Below are 22,457 nucleotides of genomic sequence, written 5' to 3'. Positions count from 1 at the left end.
CTCTGATTGGTGGTCATCATTTGATGTGTCATCATAGTAGTCTCTGATTGGTGGTCATCATTTGGTGTGTATTCATAGTGGTCTCTGATTGGTGGTCATAATTTGGTGTGTCATCATAGTGGTCTCTGATTGGTGGTCATCATTTGATGTGTCATCATAGTAGTCTCTGATTGGTGGTCATCATAGTGGTCTCTGATTGGTGGTCATAATTTGGTGTGTCATCATAGTGGTCTCTGATTGGTGGTCATCATTTGGTGTGTCATCATAGTGGTCTCTGATTTGGTGGTCATCGTTTGGTGTGTCATCATAGTGGTGTGTCTGTGTTTGGTGTCTGTGATTGGTGGTCATCATAGTGGTCTCTGATTGGTGGTCATCATTCGGTGTGTCATCATAGTGGTCTCTGATTGGTGGTCATCATTCGGTGTGTCATCATAGTGGTCTCTGATTGGTGGTCATCATTTGGTGTGTCATCATAGTGGTCTCTGATTGGTGGTCAGACTCACTCAGGTGGAACTTAAATTTGTGCCTTTTTTCAAAGCTGATTTGAATGTCATTGAGAAATCAAATTAGTGTCCAATAATTTTTTTCTGAATTTAAAAGTAATCCTCAAAGTAATCAACTAGTTTTTCAAAAGTATCTGTAACCCGATATAAAAAATGTTTTGCTGGTGACATAACAGATTACAGTTAGTTTTTATATAATCCCTTACACGTAACAGATTAGTTACCAGTTTTTATATAATCCCTTACACGTAACAGATTAGTTAGTTTTTATATAATCCCTTACACGTAACAGATTACAGTTAGTTTTTATATAATCCCTTACACATAACAGATTACAGTTAGTTTTTATATAATCCCTTACACGGAACAGATTACAGTTAGTTTTTATATAATCCCTTACACGGAACAGATTACAGTTAGTTTTTATATAATCCCTTACACGTAACAGATTACAGTTAGTTTTTATATAATCCCTTACACGTAACAGATTACAGTTAGTTTTTATATAATCCCTTACACGGAACAGATTACAGTTAGTTTTTATATAATCCCTTACACGTAACAGATTAGTTAGTTTTTATATAATCCCTTACACGTAACAGATTACAGTTAGTTTTTATATAATCCCTTACACATAACAGATTACAGTTACCAGTTTTTATATAATCCCTTACACGGAACAGATTACAGTTAGTTTTTATATAATCCCTTACACGTAACAGATTACAGTTAGTTTTTATATAATCCCTTACACGTAACAGATTACAGTTAGTTTTTATATAATCCCTTACACATAACAGATTACAGTTAGTTTTTATATAATCCCTTACACGTAACAGATTAGTTACCAGTTTTTATATAATCCCTTACACGTAACAGATTACAGTTAGTTTTTATATAATCCCTTACACGTAACAGATTACAGTTAGTTTTTATATAATCCCTTACACATTACAGTTACCAGTTTTTATATAATCCCTTACACGTAACAGATTACAGTTAGTTTTTATATAATCCCTTACACATAACAGATTACAGTTAGTTTTTATATAATCCCTTACACGGAACAGATTACAGTTAGTTTTTATATAATCCCTTACACGGAACAGATTACAGTTAGTTTTTATATAATCCCTTACACATTACAGTTACCAGTTTTTATATAATCCCTTACACGTAACAGATTACAGTTAGTTTTTATATAATCCCTTACACATTACAGTTACCAGTTTTTATATAATCCCTTACACATAACAGATTACAGTTAGTTTTTATATAATCCCTTACACGTAACAGATTACAGTTAGTTTTTATATAATCCCTTACACATAACAGATTACAGTTAGTTTTTATATAATCCCTTACACATAACAGATTACAGTTAGTTTTTATATAATCCCTTACACGTAACAGATTACAGTTAGTTTTTATATAATCCCTTACACGTAACAGATTACAGTTAGTTTTTATATAATCCCTTACACATAACAGATTACAGTTAGTTTTTATATAATCCCTTACACGGAACAGATTACAGTTAGTTTTTATATAATAATTACAGTTACCAGTTTTTATATAATCCCTTACACATAACAGATTACAGTTAGTTACAGATTACAGTTTTTATATAATCCCTTACACATAACAGATTACAGTTAGTTTTTATATAATCCCTTACACGGAACAGATTACAGTTAGTTTTTATATAATCCCTTACACATTACAGTTACCAGTTTTTATATAATCCCTTACACGGAACAGATTACATGTGATCTGTTAGTCCCCAACCCTGGAACCAAAACATACACATCCTCTGTTCAACAAACACAAACTCGAGAACGTATCGTTTGGGGAGCTGCAGTTTACCAACAATATTGATCTTAAATCACCCTACATGGAAGTCAACCACTGCATCCGGCCAAGAGTCGGCCAAGAGTCGGCCAAGAGTCGGCCAAGAGTCGGCCAAGAGTCGGCCAAGAGTCGGCCAAGAGTCGGCCAAGAGTCGGCCAAGAGTCGGCCAAGAGTCGGCCAAGAGTCGGCCAAGAGTCGGCCAAGAGTCGGCCAAGAGTCGTTCACAATCTGGTCACAACTAGACCTCGTTTCAAATGTATCTAGACAAAAACGTATTTGGAGTCCTAGAAATCAACCAATGTAGGTCTACGTTGTTTAAAGCTACACGTTTACAAAGTCTCGGTCACAAATGACAGCTCCAATAAACCCCCTACGGTGAGCGAGGCTTATAGAATCAGTTCATCGCTCGCCGGTCCTGCTCTGGGCATCACGGACTCAAATTAAAATAAAATCTGTCTAAATAGGATGTATTTCGACGGAACGAGTCACACAGAAACAGCGTCAGTAAAAAAAAAAGAGCAGAACTACCCCGTCAATGAGCGTTTTTAGTCCGGGCAAATCCAGGGGGGGGTTGCCTAGCAACACGTGCCTCTGAGTGATTTGGTGAATCCGTCTGAACTGAACGGCCAGTGCGACAGCTCCAAAATAATATAAAGTTTCAGGTAAGAGGGAGAGAGACATTAACAAAATAATCCAACTATTTCCGTAAAAATGTCTGTGGAGCTTTAAGACAACAACAACATACCCAGAGCTCTGGCCACAGCCAGGAAAGGGATCTGATCGATGACTGTGCTCCTCCGGACAGGGCCGTTATGAGTTAACCTGGGTCTCTTCCACACCACCCTGTTCACACCAGACTTCTTTATCACACTGGAGATAGGAGAGAGACAGACAGGACAGTTATCACACTGGAGATAGGAGAGAGAGACAGACAGGACAGTTATCACACTGGAGATAGGAGAGAGAGAGACAGGACAGTTATCACACTGTAGACAGGGCCGTTATGAGTTAACCTGGGTCTCTTCCACACCACCCTGTTCACACCAGACTTCTTTATCACACTGGAGATAGGAGAGAGACAGACAGGACAGTTATCACACTGTAGACAGGGCACGTTATGAGTTAACCTGGGTCTCTTCCACACCACCCTGTTCACGCCAGACTTCTTTATCACACTGGAGATAGGAGAGAGACAGACAGGACAGTTATCACACTGGAGATAGGAGAGAGAGAGACAGGACAGTTATCACACTGTAGACAGGGCCGTTATGAGTTAACCTGGGTCTCTTCCACACCACCCTCTTCCACACCACCCTGTTCACACCAGACTTCTTTATCACACTGGAGATAGGAGAGAGACAGACAGGACAGTTATCACACTGTAGACAGGGCCGTTATGAGTTAACCTGGGTCTCTTCCACACCACCCTGTTCACACCAGACTTCTTTATCACACTGGAGATAGGAGAGAGACAGGACAGTTATCACACTGTAGACAGGGCCGTTATGAGTTAACCTGGGTCTCTTCCACACCACCCTGTTCACACCAGACTTCTTTATCACACTGGAGATAGGAGAGACAGACAGGACAGTTATCACACTGGAGACAGGGCCGTTATTGTGAGTTAACCTGGGTCTCTTCCACACCACCCTGTTCACACCAGACTTCTTTATCACACTGGAGATAGGAGAGAGACAGACAGGACAGTTATCACACTGTAGACAGGGCCGTTATGAGTTAACCTGGGTCTCTTCCACACCACCCTGTTCACACCAGACTTCTTTATCACACTGGAGATAGGAGAGAGACAGACAGGACAGTTATCACACTGTAGACAGGGCCGTTATGAGTTAACCTGGGTCTCTTCCACACCACCCTGTTCACACCAGACTTCTTTATCACACTGGAGATAGGAGAGAGACAGACAGGACAGTTATCACACTGGAGACAGGGCCGTTATGAGTTAACCTGGGTCTCTTCCACACCACCCTGTTCACACCAGACTTCTTTATCACACTGGAGATAGGAGAGAGACAGACAGGACAGTTATCACACTGTAGATAGGGCCGTTATGAGTTAACCTGGGTCTCTTCCACACCACCCTGTTCACACCAGACTTCTTTATCACACTGGAGATAGGAGAGAGACAGACAGGACAGTTATCACACTGGAGATAGAAGAGAAACAGACAGGAGAATTATCTCACTGTAGATAGGAGAGAGACAGACAGGATAATTATCTCACTGGAGATAGGAGAGAGACAGACAGGCCAGTTATCTCACTGGAGATAGGAGGAAGACAGACAGACAGGAGAATTATCTCACTGGAGATAGGAGGAAGAGAGACAGACAGGACAGTCATCACACTGGAGATAGGAGAGAGAGACAGACAGGACAGTTATCACACTGGAGATAGGAGGAAGAGAGACAGACAGGACAGTCATCACACTGGAGATAGGAGGAAGAGAGACAGACAGGACAGTCATCACACTGGAGATAGGAGAGAGAGACAGACAGGACAGTTATCAGAGACATTTAGTAAGGTTGTGATGAAGTAGTAGTTATGATTTAGCCAGTCCGTGTCACAAAAGGCAGTACATTTATAGTTCACTACCTGTGACCAGGCTCTATATAAAGGAATGGGGAGTTCATTTATAGTTCACTACCTGTGACCAGGCTCTAGATAAAGGAATAGGGAGTTCATTTATAGTTCACTACCTGTGACCAGGCTCTAGATAAAGGAATAGGGAGTTCATTTATAGTTCACTACCTGTGACCAGGCTCTAGATAAAGGAATAGGGAGTTCATTTATAGTTCACTACCTGCGACCAGGCTCTAGATAAGGAATAGTTCAATACCTGACCAGGCTCTAGATAAAGGAATAGGGAGTTCATTTATAGTTCACTACCTGCGACCAGGCTCTAGAATAAGTTAATTTATAGAATAGGGAGTTCATTTATAGTTCACTACCTGTGACCAGGCTCTAGATAAAGGAATGGGGAGTTCATTTATAGTTCACTACCTGTGACCAGGCTCTAGATAAAGGAATAGGGAGTTCATTTATAGTTCACTACCTGTGACCAGGCTCTAGATAAAGGAATAGGAGGGAGTTCATTTATAGTTCACTACCTGTGACCAGGCTCTAGATAAAGGAATGGAGAGTTAATTTATAGTTCACTACCTGCGACCAGGCTCTAGATAAAGGAATAGAGGAGTTCATTTATAGTTCACTACCTGTGACCAGGCACTAGATAAAGGAATGGGGAGTTCATTTATAGTTCACTACCTGTGACCAGGCACTAGATAAAGGAATAGGGAGTTCATTTATAGTTCACTACCTGTGACCAGGCTCTAGATAAAGGAATAAAGGGGAGTTCATTTATAGTTCACTACCTGTGACCAGGCTCTAGATAAAGGAATAGGGAGTTCATTTATAGTTCACTACCTGTGACCAGGCTCTAGATAAAGGAATGGAGAGTTCATTTATAGTTCACTACCTGTGACCAGGCTCTAGATAAAGGAATAGGGAGTTCATTTATAGTTCACTACCTAGATAAAGGAATAGAGAGTTAATTTATACCAGGCTCTAGATAAAGGAATGGAGAGTTAATTTATAGTTCACTACCTGTGACCAGGCTCTAGATAAAGGAATGGGGAGTTCATTTATAGTTCACTACCTGTGACCAGGCTCTAGATAAAGGAATGGAGTTCACTACCTGTGACCAGGTTAATTTATAGTTCACTACCTGTGACCAGGCTCTAGATAAAGGAATAGGGAGTAACTTGGGACGCACTTTACAAATGTTCAATAAAACATTTAACACTTCTTATAAAACGGCTTATTAATAGATAGTAGCGTACAATGCCTTGCTCAATAACCTTTATTTCAATTGGCTGGTTGATCTAATAACACTTATGCACAATATATTGTCAGTAAACTGCTGCGATGCTGATGACTAGTCTGGCAAGAGTCTTAAAGCTCACTTTCTCTGTGGGCATCACTGGCTTCTCCCCAAATAGTACCCAGTATGTCAGTTCTACAGTAGTCTAGTCACCCAGTCAGTTCTACAGTAGTCTAGTCACCCAGTCAGTTCTACAGTAGTCTGTCCATCCCTCTAGTCTAGTCACCCAGTCAGTTCTACAGTAGTCTAGTCACCCAGTCAGTTCTACAGTAGTCTGTCCATCCCTCTAGTCTAGTCACCCAGTCAGTTCTACAGTAGTCTAGTCACCCTGTCAGTTCTACAGTAGTCTAGTCACCCAGTCAGTTCTACAGTAGTCTGTCCATCCCTCTAGTCCAGTCACCCAGTCAGTTCTACAGTAGTCTGTCCATCCCTCTAGTCTAGTCACCCTGTCAGTTCTACAGTAGTCTGTCCATCCCTCTAGTCTAGTCACCCAGTCAGTTCTACAGTAGTCTGTCCATCCCTCTAGTCTATTCACCCTGTCAGTTCTACAGTAGTCTGTCCGTCCCTCTAGTCTAGTCACCCAGTCAGTTCTACAGTAGTCTGTCCATCCCTCTAGTCTAATCACCCAGTCAGTTCTACAGTAGTCTAGTCGCCCAGTCAGTTCTACAGTAGTCTGTCCATCCCTCTAGTCTAGTCACCCAGTCAGTTCTACAGTAGTCTGTCCATCCCTCTAGTCTAGTCACCCTGTCAGTTCTACAGTAGTCTGTCCATCCCTCTAGTCTAGTCACCCTGTCAGTTCTACAGTAGTCTGTCCATCCCTCTAGTCTAGTCACCCAGTCAGTTCTACAGTAGTCTGTCCATCCCTCTAGTCTAGTCACCCAGTCAGTTCTACAGTAGTCTGTCCATCCCTCTAGTCTAGTCACCCAGTCAGTTATACAGTAGTCTAGTCACCCAGTCAGTTCTACAGTAGTCTGTCCATCCCTCTTGTCACCCAGTCAGTTCTACAGTAGTCCAGTCACCCAGTCAGTTCTACAGTAGTCTGTCCATCCCTCTAGTCTAGTCACCCAGTCAGTTATACAGTAGTCTGTCCATCCCTCTAGTCCAGTCACCCAGGCAGTTCTACAGTAGTCTGTCCATCCCTCTAGTCTAGTCACCCTGTCAGTTCTACAGTAGTCTGTCCATCCCTCTAGTCTAGTCACCCAGTCAGTTCTACAGTAGTCTGTCCATCCCTCTAGTCTAGTCACCCAGTCAGTTCTACAGTAGTCTGTCCATCCCTCTAGTCTATTCACCCTGTCAGTTCTACAGTAGTCTGTCCGTCCCTCTAGTCTAGTCACCCAGTCAGTTCTACAGTAGTCTGTCCATCCCTCTAGTCTAGTTACCCAGTCAGTTAGGAGTTTTTCTGTTCTTTCCCACCAAGCAGGCATAGATGCTACAATGCTTCATCTGACTGAGTTTGCATTAGAATAGATAATGTTGTAATGTTGTCACCCAAAGCAGACAAGAGTTTAAGTCTCTATTGAGAGAGAGAGAGAGAGAGAGAGAGAAACAGAGAGAGAGAGAGAGAGAGAGAGAGAGAGAAACTGGAAACTGAGCTGCACTTCCTAACCTCCTGCCCAATGTATGACCATATTAGAGAGACATATTTCCCCCAGATCACACAGATCCACAAAGAATTCGAAAACATATCCAATTTTGAAAAACTCCCATATCTACTGGGTGAAATTCCACAGTGTGCCATCACAGCAGCAAGATTTGTGACCTGTTGCCACGAGAAAAGGGCAACCAGTGAAGAACAAACACCATTGTAAATACAACCCATATTTATGCTTATTTATTTTATCTTGTGTCCTTTAATTATTTGTACATTGTGTATATATATATAATATGACATTTGTAATGTCTTTACTGTTTTGAAACTGTTGTATGTGTAATGTTTACTGTTAATTTTTGTTGTTTTTCACTTTATATATTCACTTTGTATGTTGTCTACCTCACTCAATGTTAACACATGTTTCCCATGCCAAAAAAGCCCTTGAATTGAATTGAATTGAATTGAGAGAGAGAGAGAGAGAGAGAGAGAGAGAGAGAGAGAGAGAGAGAGAGAGATGCTTTTTGGCACAAACCCATTCTCTTGTCATAGGGGCTGTTGCTTTGGATGCACAGTAACATGAGGGTACGGTAGTTGGGAGCCCCAGTACACTATTATATGTTAGGCTAGTCTGTCAGACAGACTAAACATTAATGTTGAGTTGGCTGGCTAGACAACTAACCCAATAGGGTAGTATGCGCCAGTAAGCCTTACCTGCCCCCAGCCCTTCGATGCGTTCCCTCTCCTTGGGCAGCTCGGGCTTGTGGTCCTGTGTAACCTCCACGGCCTTGATGAACTGGTCTGTGAGGTCATCCTGGACCCCCAGCACTATGGCAGAGTCTCCTACGTGGGCCACGTACATTCGGTTCCCCCGGATGACCACTACACTGGCCGTGGTGCCTGAGGTGCTGGGAAGCCCTGTGAGAGTTTTGGGCCATTCGGCTGCAGAGGAAGGAAAAGAGGGAACATGTTGAACTATTGGAACGTGCCCAGCCTTAGAAGTAGCCTTCAGACTAACCTACTTCCCTGCAATAACAAGGCCCCTGAATATAACAACATTTAGGAAGGAACCCCTGTTCCTGGAGAGAGACCCTCCTGTAGGTTTTAACCCCAACCCTGTTCCTGGAGAGTTACCTTCCTGTAGGTTTTAACTCCAACCCTGTTCCTGGAGAGTTACCTTCCTGTAGGTTTTAACTCCAACCCTGTTCCTGGAGAGTTACCTTCCTGTAGGTTTTAACCTGTTCCAACCCTGTTCCTGGAGAGTTACCTTCCTGTAGGTTTTAACCCCAACCCTGTTCCTGGAGAGTTACCTTCCTGTAGGTTTTAACCCCAACCCTGTTCCTGGAGAGATACCCTCCTGTAGGTTTTAACCCCAACCCTGTTCCTGGAGAGTTACTCCTGTTCCTGGAGAGTTGGAGAGAGACCTTCCTGTAGGTTTTAACCTGTTCCAACCCTGTTCCTGGAGAGTTACCTTCCTGTAGGTTTTAACCTCCAACCCTGTTCCTGGAGAGTTACCTTCCTGTAGGTTTTAACCCCAACCCTGTTCCTGGAGAGTTACCTTCCTGTAGGTTTTAACTCCAACCCTGTTCCTGGAGAGTTACCTTCCTGTAGGTTTTAACCCCAACCCTGTTCCTGGAGAGAGACCCTCCTGTAGGTTTTAACTCCAACCCTGTTCCTGGAGAGTTACCTTCCTGTAGGTTTTAACTCCAACCCTGTTCCTGGAGAGAGACCCTCCTGTAGGTTTTAACTCCAACCCTGTTCCTGGAGAGTTACCTTCCTGTAGGTTTTAACTCCAACCCTGTTCCTGGAGAGTTACCTTCCTGTAGGTTTTAACCCCAACCCTGTTCCTGGAGAGTTACCTTCCTGTAGGTTTTAACCCCAACCCTGTTCCTGGAGAGAGACCCTCCTGTAGGTTTTAACTCCAACCCTGTTCCTGGAGAGTTACCTTCCTGTAGGTTTTAACTCCAACCCTGTTCCTGGAGAGTTACCTTCCTGTAGGTTTTAACCCCAACCCTGTTCCTGGAGAGTTACCTTCCTGTAGGTTTTAACCCCAACCCTGTTCCTGGAGAGTTACCTTCCTGTAGGTTTTAACCCCAACCCTGTTCCTGGAGAGAGACCCTCCTGTAGGTTTTAACTCCAACCCTGTTCCTGGAGAGATACCCTCCTGTAGGTTTTAACTCCAACCCTGTTCCTGGAGAGATACCCTGTTCCTCCTGTAGGTTTTAACTCCAACCCTGTTCCTGGAGAGGTACCCTCCTGTAGGTTTTAACTCCAACCCTGTTCCTGGAGAGAGACCCTCCCTCCTGTTAGGTAGGTTTTAACTCCAACCCTGTTCTTGGAGAGTTACCTTCCTGTAGGTTTTAACCCCAACCCTGTTCCTGGAGAGAGACCCTCCTGTAGGTTTTAACTCCAACCCTGTTCCTGGAGAGAGACCCTCCTGTAGGTTTTAACTCCAACCCTGTTCCTGGAGAGATATCCTCCTGTAGGTTTTAACTCCAACCCTGTTCCTGGAGAGGTACCCTCCTGTAGGTTTTAACTCCAACCCTGTTCCTGGAGAGATACCCTCCTGTAGGTTTTAACTCCAACCCTGTTCCTGGAGAGGTACCCTCCTGTAGGTTTTAACTCCAACCCTGTTCCTAGAGAGATCCAACCCCCTCCTGTAGGTTTTAACTCCAACCCTGTTCTTGGAGAGTTACCTTCCTGTAGGTTTTAACTCCAACCCTGTTCCTGGAGAGAGGTTTTTCCAACCCTGTTCCTTCCTGTAGGTTTTAACTCCAACCCTGTTCCTGGAGAGATACCCTCCTGTAGGTTTTAACTCCAACCCTGTTCCTGGAAAGAGACCCCCTGTAGGTTTTAACTCCAACCCTGTTCCTGGAGAGAGACCCTCCTGTAGGTTTTAACTCCAACCCTGTTCCTGGAAAGAGACCCTCCTGTAGGTTTTAACTCCAACCCTGTTCTTGGAGAGTTACCTTCCTGTAGGTTTTAACTCCAACCCTGTTCCTGGAAAGAGACCCTCCTGTAGGTTTTAACTCCAACCCTGTTCCTGGAGAGAGACCCTCCTGTAGGTTTTAACTCCAACCCTGTTCCTGGAGAGAGACCCTCCTGTAGGTTTTAACTCTAACCCTGTTCCTGGAGAGATACCCTCCTGTAGGTTTTAATTCCAACCCTGTTCCTGGAGAGAGACCCTCCTGTAGGTTTTAACTCCAACCCTGTTCCTGGAGAGAGACCCTCCTGTAGGTTTTAATTCCAACCCTGTTCCTGGAGAGAGACCCTCCTGTAGGTTTTAACTCCAACCCTGTTCCTGGAGAGAGACCCTCCTGTAGGTTTTAACTCCAACCCTGTTCCTAGAGAGAGACCCTCCTGTAGGTTTTAACTCCAACCCTGTTCCTGGAGAGAGACCCTCCTGTAGGTTTTAACTCCAACCCTGTTCCTAGAGAGAGACCCTCCTGTAGGTTTTAACTCCAACCCTGTTCCTGGAGAGAGACCCTCCTGTAGGTTTTAACTCCAACCCTGTTCCTGGAGAGATACCCTCCTGTAGGTTTTAATTCCAACCCTGTTCCTGGAAGAGAGACCCTCCTGTAGGTTTTAACTCCAACCCTGTTCCTGGAGAGAGTAAACCCAACCCTGTTCCTGGAGAGGTTTAGGTTTTAACTCCAACCATGTTCCTAGGTTTTAACTCCAAGAGAGAAACCCTGTTCCTACCTCCTGTAGGTTTTAACCCCAACCCTGTTCCTAGGTTTTAACCCCAACCCTATTCCTGGAGAGAGACCCTCCTGTAGGTTTTAACCCCAACCCTGTTCCTAGAGAGAGACCCTCCTGTAGGTTTTAACTCCAACCCTGTTCCTAGAGAGAAACCCTCCTATAGGTTTCAACCCCAACCCTGTTCCTGGAGAGAGACCCTCCTGAAGAGCTACTCCCCCTTGTCTATATCTATGGGTACAAGCATGATTCATGACACAAACTGTCCCCACCCCCTCTGGGTGGCAGACGGTAAAAGTTTAAAGCTCATTTCCTGCAATTCTACACGATTTTGTCACATGGGGGGCAAAGAAAATGTTGCCGTTTTAACAGCCATTTTCTTTCAGCTCTATACACTTTGCCATGTCTAATGTTTATTATTCGTGTGATATTTCAGTGACTCAAACATTACAAACGAAGCTATAAAAAAAATAAAAAATAAACATTAGCTGACATGGGAGAGTTAATCTGGACATTTCTGACGAGTTATAAATGATCTCTCTAAGTTAGACAATGACGAGAGGAACTGATGATGTACTGCCCGTATTAGAAATTGTACCTTGTACATTCGACTATTACAACTTTTAAGAGTACGTCTAAAGCAGTGGTGGTTGGTGACGTTTAAGATGAGGGAGGACGATTATTTTGTTTTTTAATTACCACGGCCTTGTTTCTATGACTGCACGTTGGATGACTGTCGTTCATATTCACCCAGTTCAATGTAACAGTGATAGGTTTAGGTTACTGTCATTCATATTCACCCAGTTCAATGGAACGTCGATAAGTTAAGGCTACTACACGATACTCTAATTTTTCCCTTCATCATGAAGTTGCTACAACCTAGTTTATGAAAAGTTTACAATGTCGGTGCTGCACACAGGTCGAGAGAAACATTTGACTAATCAAGGTGTCTCAGACAGTGACACATTCAATACCTCCTCGCACACCTCCTTCCCTGCATCTAGCTGATCTCGGGTGTAATCTTTAGTCATAACAGTTGCAAACGAGAGTTTCTATTGGACAAATTCAGGTATGTTCATCCAAGTTTAGTTCCGTTTAAGAAACTTTTTTTTTTTCAACAGAATCGGCGGAATGAAAACACCCCTGATCACACGCAAACACAGTTCACTTTCAGAGCAGCCACATACAAACAGCATGATCATTTTGCTCGTTAATTCCTTTTCGCATCTACGCGTTGTCCTCCTCTCACCTTCTCCCTTCGCTTGTGGACTTCAGTGCACAACACAGCAGCGGTTTGTGACCAGGCGGAAAAACCTTTCTAAGCCAAACCTTCCTATTAGAACCACGACACACAGCCTACATCGTTGTCACCATTTTAGCTAACATCAGTTAACATAGAACTAGAACTAAGGCGTTATTAAACCTGCTACAATGATGCAGTACAGTCAGCAAGAAGCTTAGCAGTTACACAGGCGGGCCCTGGTGGTTATACATGTATAAAACGCAAATGCTTACCTTGACTTGGAAGAGTTTTAGTGTTGGATAGCCATAGCTAGCTAGCTAACATAGCATCCTTCTCTGTTGGATAGCCATAGCTAGCTAACATATCATCCCTCTCTGTTGGATAGCCATAGCTAGCGAGCTAACGTATCATCCCTCTCTGTTGGATAGCCTTAGCCAGCTAGCTAACATATCATCCCTCTCTGTTGGATAGCCATAGCCAGCTAGCTAACATAGCATCCCTCTCTGTTTGAGCCAGGTGTTTGAGTAGGCTAAATTAGCAAGCTGCAACAAAATGTCTCTCTCACGTCTCCTTAATTTTTGACCAAATTAATTTGTTTAAAAACTGTTCAATTATTGTCTTTCTCCCTTTTTGAGTCAACTACTCACAACATGTTATGCACTGCAGTGCTCGCTAGCTGTAGCTTATGCTTTCAGTACTCGATTCATTCTCTGATCCTTTGATTGGGTGGACAACATGTCAGTTCATGCTGCAAGAGCTCCGATAGGATGGAGGACATCCTCCGGAAGTTGTCATAATTACTGTGTAAGTATGTGGAAGGGGGTGAAAGCCATGAGCCTCCTAGGTTTTTGCATTGAAGTCACTGTACCCAGAGAAGGACGGAAACTAGCTATTCCTCCGGGCTACACCATGGTGCTACCCTACATTTACATTACATTTAAGTCATTTAGCAGACGCTCTTATCCAGAGCGACTTACAAATTGGTGCATTCACCTTATGACATCCAGTGGAACAGTCACTTTACAATAGTGCATCTAAATCTTAAAGGGGGGGTGAGAAGGATTACTTTATCCTATCCTAGGTATTCCTTAAAGAGGTGGGGTTTCAGCTGTCTCCGGAAGGTGGTGATTGACTCCGCTGTCCTGGCGTCGTGAGGGAGTTTGTTCCACCATTGGAGGGCCAGAGCAGCGAACAGTTTTGACTGGGCTGAGCGGGAACTGTACTTCCTCAGCGGTAGGGAGGCGAGCAGGCCAGAGGTGGACCCTACAGAGAGCTGTTGAGGCTACTGTAGACCTTCATTGCAAAACAGTGTATTTCAATCACGTATTTGGTGATGTGAATATATTTAGTATATTTACTGGTCCTTCTGTGGCTCAGTTGGTAGAGCATTGCGCTTGTAACGCCAGGGTAGTGGGTTCGATTCCCGGGACCACCCATACGTAGAATGTATGCACACATGACTGTAAGTCGCTTTGGATAAAAGCGTCAGCTAAATGGCATATATTATTATTATTATTATTATATCTGTAATGTTTCACTATTGGTATTTTTAGGAAATTCACTGAGGACCCCTTCCACTTCCGATGAGCCTCCACTGGCTGAAAGCCAGACTGAGTGGGGGTGGCGTGCCCCAGAGTTTGGAAACCACCGGTGTGGAGCAGACTGGGTACTGGTGACTTGACAGGGCAGTTGAAAGACCCAGAGCAGATCGCTCACGACTGCCCTAAAATACAACTGCCCTCACAGCTGATAAGCCAAGAGACTACTTAGAGACTACTTAATCAAACGGATAAGAGGGGGGATGGGGGACGCGTTGGTTTTTACAAATCCAATGCATATGATGCGTCTCTTTTACAACCCAACATTATCAGATGTCACATGCTGCCTGGCCTGCCTACTACAGTAATAAACATGATTTGGTATAACATCGATGTCAAGAAACCGTCGCGACCTCTTTCCAAACCCATTGTCATCCCTATCGAAGGCAAAACAGAGGAGGAAGACAACCATGTAAAAAGCCCCTCCACAGAGCCCCGCACAGCCGCCTGTCCGTGTGACCTGATAGGCTGGAGGGGGTGAGATAGGCATCATGGGATGTCTCTTTCTGTGCCCTCCTACTGACAGATGGCCGGCCAGCAGTGGTAGGTTTATTTGTATGGTCAAGCCAGAGAACCCAAACCACACATTCAGCAACATCGAGCCTGCGGTGGTCATTTCATTCGTAGCTAAATGCATGAGATTTTGAAAACAAATCCCAATATACGTATTTAGCTTGACACATGGGTGATTCTAACTTACGCAGCTTTTTCCACATGGCATGGTGGCAGGCAACGAAACCTTTACGAATAGCTGCACACACTTCCTCGTCATCCTTGGACCAAAAGCCCCGCTGTTTCTTGATGAATTCCCATAAATAGTCCCGTGCAAACTGCGCTGCCTCTCGGCCTCCGTGACCATCAAACACCGCGAAGAAAGCCACGGAGCGCTGGGGCCGGTTATCGCTCTCCGCCGGTGAACTCTCCACTGTCGAAACTGCCAGTGCAACTGCAGCACAACTTTGGTCCCCATTTTGTACATTTTGTGTCCATGCAACTGTAGTGGAGGCAGATAGAGGCTCGTTGTGTACAGTCCGATCAGGCTGCTCGTTTCCAGGCACAATGTCGACCGTGGAGCTATCCCCTTTGGCCTCATCTTGTTCGTCCGAGTTCAGCTCGTCTTCGCCCGACTCGGGCTCCACTACAACCTCGGTAACGTCCTCCATGTATTTCCTGCCTCCCTGGTCGGAGAAAACACTCACTCGCATCAACAATGCGTTTTCCATGGCCGTAGGGACGTCTTGATTCAGATGCTGGGTGTTTGTAGTAGCTTAAAAAAATGGCCTAAAAGTATTTTAAGTTATGTTTATGGCAGCTCAATGATCAAATCAGCCGCTTTCGGTCTTTGTTTATTTTCAATCCTTGTATGCATGCCCATAAACGCATTGACGTCAGAGCTGTATCTACACTGGGGTAAATTCTGTCAAATACCACAGTGCGCCACCTACTGGATGTGTAAATGCTTCCTAAACAACGGGTTGACTAACGGTGACACGCCTGCTTATGGGCTCTTCCCCCTTTCCAACAATGCAGAGAGAAAAATGAGAAGGGATAACTTGGCTATATACACGGAGTACCAGTACCAAGTCCATGTGCAGGGGTATGAGGTAATTGAGGTAGATACAGTCCCAGTCAAACGTTTGGATACACCTACTCATTCCAGGGTTTATTTTTTAAATATATTTTTTTACTATTTTCTACACTGTAGAATAATAGAGAAGACGACAAAAAAATATTTGGCATGTGTCCCCACATCCTCAAAAAGTGTTTACATTTTTTATTTTATTTATTTATTTTATTTTATTTTACCTTTATTTTACTTGACAAGTCAGTTAAGAACAAATTATTATTTACAATGATGGCCTACCAAAAGGCCTCCTGCGGGAACGGGGCTTGGATTTTAAAAAACATGTAATTATATGTATATAGGACAAAACACACATCCCGACAAGAGAGACAACACCACATAAAGAGAGACCTAAGACAACAACACATGACAACATAGCAAGGCAGCAACACATGACAACATAGCAAGGCAGCAACACATAACAACATAGCAAGGCAGCAACACATGACAACATAGCAAGGCAGCAACACATGACAACATAGCAAGGCAGCAACACATAACAACATAGCAAGGCAGCAACACATGACAACATAGCAAGGCAGCAACACATAACAACATAGCAAGGCAGCAACACATGACAACATAGCAAGGCAGCAACACATAACAACATAGCAAGGCAGCAACACATAACAACATAGCAAGGCAGCAACACATGACAACATAGCAAGGCAACAACACATAACAACATAGCAAGGCAGCAACACATGACAACATAGCAAGGCAGCAACACATGACAACATAGCAAGGCAGCAACACATAACAACATAGCAAGGCAGCAACATAGTATACTGAGTATAGTGTGCAATGATGTGTCCTATAAGAAGCATTGGTGACAAATCTGATGGCCAAATGGTAAAGAACATCTAGCCGCGAGAGAGCACCCTTACCTGCCAATCTATAAACTATGTCTCTGTAATCTAGCATGGGTAGGATGGTCATCTGAATCGGGGTTAGTTTGGCAGCTGGGGTGAAGGAGGAGCGATTACAATAGATGAAACCAAGTCTAGATTTAACTTTAGCCTGCAGTTTTGATATGCACTGAGAGAAGGACAGTGTACCATCTAGCCATACTCCCAAGTACTTGTATGAGGTGACTACCTCAAGCTCTAAACCCTCAGAGGTAGTAATCACACCTGTGGGGAGAGGGGCATTCTTCTTACCAAACCACATGACCTTTGTTTTGGAAGTGTTCAGAACAGGGTTAAGGGCAGAGGAACCTTGTTGGACACTAAGAAAGAGCTTTGTTGTAGAGCGTTTAACACAACATCCGGGGAGGGGCCAGCTGAGTATAAGACTGTATCATCTGCATATACTGTAAATGGATGAGAGAGCTTCCTACTGCCTGAGTTGGGTTGTTTATGGCAATTAAGAAGAGCGTGGGGCCTAGGATTGAGCCTTGGGGAACTCCCTTGGTGACAGGCAGTGGCTGAAACAGCAGATTTTATGACTTTATACACTGCACTCTTTGAGAGAGGTAGTTAGCAAACCAGGCCAATGCCCCTTCAGAGACACCAATACTCCTTAGCCAGCCCACAAGAATGGAATGGTCTACCATATCAAAAGCTTTGGCCAAGTCAATAAAAATAGCAGCATAGCATTGCTTAGAATCAATGGCAGTGGTGACATCATTGAGGACCTTTAAGGTTGCAGTGACACATCCATAAACTGATCGGAAACCAGATTGCATACCAGAGAGAATACGGTAGACACCAAGAAAGCCAGTCAGTTGATTATTGACAAGTTTTTCCAACACTTTTGATAAACAGGGTAACATAGAAATAGGCATGTAACAGTTAGACAAATGAGCTGATCGCCTGTAGCAGTTAGTTCTACAGCTGCACCATCGAGTGCATCCTGACCAGTTGCATCACTGCCTGGTATGGCAACTGCTCGGCATCTGACCGTAAGGAGCTTCAGAGGGTAGTGCGTACAGCCCAGTACGTCACTGGGGCCAAGCTTCCTGCCATCCAGGACCTATATAATAGGCGGTGTCAGAAGAAAGCCCATAATATTGTCAGAGTCCAGTCGCCCAGGTCATAGACTGTTCTCTCAAAAAAATTTATTTGTCACATACACATGGTTAGCAGATGTTAATGCGAGTGTAGCAAAATGCTTGTGCTTCTAGTTCCGACAATGCAGTGATAACCAACAAGTAATCTAACTAACAATTCCAAAACTACTGTCTTATACACAGTGTAAGGGGATAAGGAATATGTACATAAGGATATATGAATGAGTGATGGTACAGAGCAGCATACAGTAGATGGTATTGAGTACAGTATATACATATGAGATGAGTATGTAGACAAAGTAAACAAAGTGGCATAGTTAAAGTGGCTCGTGATACATGTATTACATAAGGATGCAGTCGATAATATAGAGTACAGTATATACGTATGCATATGAGATGAATAATTTCGGGTAAGTAACATTATATAAGGTAGCATTGTTTAAAGTGGCTAGTGATATATTTACATTATTTCCCATCAATTCCCATTATTAAAGTGGCTGGAGTTGGGTCAGTGTCAATGACAGTGTGTTGGCAGCAGCCACTCAATGTTAGTGGTGGCTGTTTAACAGTCTGATGGCCTTGAGATAGAAGCTGTTTTTCAGTCTCTCGGTTCCAGCTTTGATGCACCTGTACTGACCTCGCCTTCTGGATGATAGCGGGGTGAACAGGCAGTGGCTCGGGTGGTTGATGTCCTTGATGATCTTTATGGCCTTCCTGTAACATCGGGTGGTGTAGGTGTCCTGGAGGGCAGGTAGTTTGCCCCGGTGATGAGTTGTGCAGACCTCACTACCCTCTGGAGAGCCTTACGGTTGAGGCGGAGCAGTTGCCGTACCAGGCGGTGATACAGCCCGCCAGGATGCTCTCGATTGTGCATCTGTAGAAGTTTGTGAGTGCTTTTGGTGACAAGCCGAATTTCTTCAGCCTCCTGAGGTTGAAAGGCGCTGCTGCGCCTTCTTCACGGCAGCTGTCAGTGTGAGTGGACCAATTCAATTTGTCTGTGATGTGTATGCCGAGGAACTTAAAACTTGCTACCCTCTCCACTACTGTTCCATCGATGTGGATAGGGGGTGTTCCCTCTGCTGTTTCCTGAAGTCCACAATCATCTCCTTAGTTTTGTTGACGTTGAGTGTGAGGTTATTTTCCTGACACCACACTCCGAGGGCCCTCACCTCCTCCCTGTAGGCCGTCTCGTCGTTGTTGGTAATCAAGCCTACCACTGTTGTGTCGTCCGCAAACTTGATGATTGAGTTGGAGGCGTGCGTGGCCACGCAGTCGTGGGCGAACAGGGAGTACAGGAGAGGGCTCAGAACGCACCCTTGTGGGGCCCCCGTGTTGACGATCAGCGGGGAGGAGATGTTGTTGCCTACCCTCACCACCTGGGGGCGGCCCGTCAGGAAGTCCAGTACCCAGTTGCACAGGGCGGGGTCGAGACCCCAGCTTGATGACGAGCTTGGAGGGTACTATGGTGTTGAATGCCGAGCTGTAGTCGATGAACAGCATTCTCACATAGGTATTCCTCTTGTCCAGGTGGGTTAGGGCAGTGTGCAGTGTGGTTGAGATTGCATCGTCTGTGGACCTATTTGGGCGGTAAGCAAATTGGAGTGGGTCTAGGGTGTCAGGTAGGCAACTGGTACCGGAACGCCAAGTCTAGGTCCAAAAGGCTTCTAAACAGCTTCTAACCCCCCAAGCCATAAGACTGCTGAACAATTATTAAATGGCAAATGGACTATTACATTGACCCCCCCCACCCACTCCATTTGTTTTACACTGCTACTACTTGCTGTTTACTATCTATGCATAGTCACTTCACCCCTACCTACATGTACAAATGACCTCTAACCTGTACACCCGCACACTGACTCGGTACTGGTACACCCTGTATATAGTCGTGTTATTGTTATGTTATTGTGTTACTTTTTATAATTTTTATTTTAGTTTATTTGGTAAATATTTTCTTAACTCTTCTTGAACTGCATTGTTGGTTAAGGGCTTGTAAGTAAACATTTCACGGTAAAGTTTACACTTGTTGTATTCTGCGCATTTGACAAATAAAGTGTGATTTGATTTGACCAAAAAAGTGTTAAACAAATATATATTTATATTTGAGATTCTTAAAAGTAGCCATCCTTTGTCTTGATGAGAGCTTTGCACACTCTTGGCATTCTCTCAACCAGCTTTATGAGGTAGTCACCTGGAATGCATTTCAATGAATAGGTCTGCCTTGTTAAAAGTTGATTTGTGGAACTTCTTTCCTTACAGGGTTTGAGCCAGTCAGTTGTGTCGTGACAAGGTAGGGTTGGTATACAGCAGATAGCCTTATTTGGTAAAATAACAAGTCCTTTTTATGGCAAGAACAGCTCAAATAAGCAAAGAGAAATGACAGTCCATCATTACTTTAAGACATGAAGGTCAGTCAATTTGGAAAATTGCAGTCGCAAAAAACCTTCAAGCGCTATGATGAAACTGGCTCTCATGAGGACCGCCACAGGAAAGGAAGACCCAGAGGTACCTCTGCTGCAGAGGATAAGTTCATTAGAGTTAACTGGCTCTCATGAGGACCGCCACAGGAAAGGAAGACCCAGAGGTACCTCTGCTGCAGAGGATAAGTTCATTTGTCACGTTCGTCGAATGGAGGAGACCAAGGCGCAGCATGATTTGAATACATGTTATATATTTAATGAAGACGGACACAAAACAAACTACAAAAACAACAAAACGAACGTGAAGCTATACTACAAATGTGCAGACACAGGCAACTAGACATAGACATATATAAACACCTAGATAGTAACCAACCCCAAAAACCTACAAAACCCCTAGACAGTACAAAAAAAACCATACTGTACATCATCCATGTCACACCCTGACCTAACCAAAACAATAAAGAAGACAAAGAATACTCAGGTCAGGGCGTGACATCATTAGAGTTACCAGCCTCAGAAATTGCAGCCCAAATAAATGCCTCACAGAGTTCAAGTAACAGACACATCTCAACATCAACTGTTCAGAGGAGACTTTGTAAATCAGGCCTTCGTGGTTGAATTGCTGCAAAGAAACCACGACTAAAGGACAGCAGTAAGAAGAAGAGGCTTGCTTGGGCCAAGAAACACGAGCAATGGACATTAGACTGGTGGAAATCTGTCCTTTGGTCTGAAGAGTCCAAATTTAGATTTTTGGTTCCAACCGCCGTGTCTTTGTGAGATGCAGAGTAGATGCGGATGAACTCCGCATGTGTGGTTCCCAACGTGAAGCATGGAGGAGGAGGTGTGATGGTGCTTTGCTGGTGACACTGTCAGTGATTTATTTAGAATTCAAGGCACACATAACCAACATGGCAACCACAGAATTCTGCAGCGATACGCCATCCCATCTGGTTTGCGCTTAGTGGGACTGTCATTTGTTTTTGAACAGGACAATGACCCAACACACTTCCAGGCTGAACAGGACAATCTTTACTTTGAAGAATCTAAAATCTAAAATATGTTTTGATTTGTTTAACACGTTTTTGGTTACTACATGATTCCATATGTGTTATTTAATAGTTTTGATGTTTTGATTACTATTCTACAATGTAGAAAATAATAACAAATAAAGATAATGAGTAGGTGTGTCCAAACTTGTGTTTTGGGTCAGTGTCCTGTTGAAAAACAAATTATTGTTCCACTAAGCACAAACCAGATTGTTCCTCTGTCCAGTGTCTGTGTTCTTTTGCCCATCTTAATCTTTTATTTTTATTGGCCAGTCTGAGATATGGCTTTTTCTTTGCAACTCTGCCTAGAAGGCCAACATCCCGGAGGCATCTGTTTCTCAAATTAGACACTAATGTACTTGTCCTCTTGCTCAGTTGTACACCGGGGCCTCCCACTCCTCTTTCTATTCTGGTTAGAGCCAGTTTGCTCTGTTCTGTGAAGGTTGTAAGTACACGGCGTTGTGCGAGATCTTCAGTTTCTTGGCAATTTCTCGCATGGAATAACCTTCATGTCTCAGAACAAGAATAGACTGACGAGTTTCAGAAGAAAGTTATTTGTTTCTGGCCATTTTGAGCCTGTAATCGAACCCACAAATGCTGACGCTCCAGATACTCAACTAGTCATAAGAAGGCCAGTTTTATTGCTTTTTTTATTCAGGACAACAGTTTTCAGCTGTGCTAACATAATTGCAAAATGGTTTTCTAATGATCAATTAGCCTTTTAAAATGATAAACTTGGATGAGCTAACACAACGTGCCATTGGAACACAGGAGTGATGGTTTCTGATAATGTTCCTCTGTACCCATTATGTAGATATAACCTATCTAATCTGCCTTTTCCAGCTATAATAGTCATTTACAACATCAACAATGTCTACACTGTATTTCTGATCAATTTGATGTTATTTTAATGGTAAAAAAAAGCTTTTCTTTCGAAAACAAGGACATTTCTAAGTGACCCCAAACTTTT

At 43.7% G+C, this 22,457-nt stretch overlaps 1 protein-coding gene and 1 long non-coding RNA gene across 26 annotated transcripts in view; one reads left to right on the top strand and one right to left on the bottom strand.

Annotated features, from left to right (window-relative positions):
* Positions 1–15,794, bottom strand: part of LOC127911805 (protein phosphatase 1D-like) — a 20,746-nt gene extending 4,952 nt beyond the window's left edge. Inside the window, exons 1-3 of the mRNA XM_052479596.1 lie at positions 15,084–15,794; positions 8,563–8,785; positions 3,100–3,230 (exon numbers count right to left, since the gene is read on the bottom strand). Of these exons, the coding sequence (XP_052335556.1) occupies positions 3,100–3,230; positions 8,563–8,785; positions 15,084–15,606 (877 nt within the window). The 5' untranslated portion in view covers positions 15,607–15,794. The remainder of the gene's footprint in view (positions 1–3,099; positions 3,231–8,562; positions 8,786–15,083) is intronic.
* Positions 8,792–11,443, top strand: LOC127912463 (uncharacterized). 25 transcript variants are annotated; one of them, XR_008083024.1, is made up of 7 exons: positions 9,093–9,163; positions 9,369–9,454; positions 9,584–9,669; positions 9,799–10,013; positions 10,287–10,415; positions 10,507–10,580; positions 10,725–11,443. It is a non-coding gene; the product is annotated as an uncharacterized LOC127912463 (long non-coding RNA). The 25 variants fall into 25 exon arrangements; XR_008083026.1 differs by lacking the exons at positions 9,093–9,163; positions 9,584–9,669 and adding an exon at positions 8,792–9,030 and having other exon boundaries at positions 9,756–10,013; XR_008082966.1 differs by lacking the exon at positions 9,093–9,163 and adding an exon at positions 8,792–9,030 and having other exon boundaries at positions 9,584–10,013.
* Positions 15,795–22,457: the final 6,663 nt, after the last annotated feature.

This window comes from Oncorhynchus keta, chromosome 1 (assembly GCF_023373465.1).
Source record: "Oncorhynchus keta strain PuntledgeMale-10-30-2019 chromosome 1, Oket_V2, whole genome shotgun sequence".
In the NCBI taxonomy this organism is placed as follows: Eukaryota; Metazoa; Chordata; class Actinopteri; order Salmoniformes; family Salmonidae; genus Oncorhynchus; species Oncorhynchus keta.
Note: the sequence above shows the minus strand (reverse complement) of the source record. Positions and strands in the feature narration are given on the sequence as shown.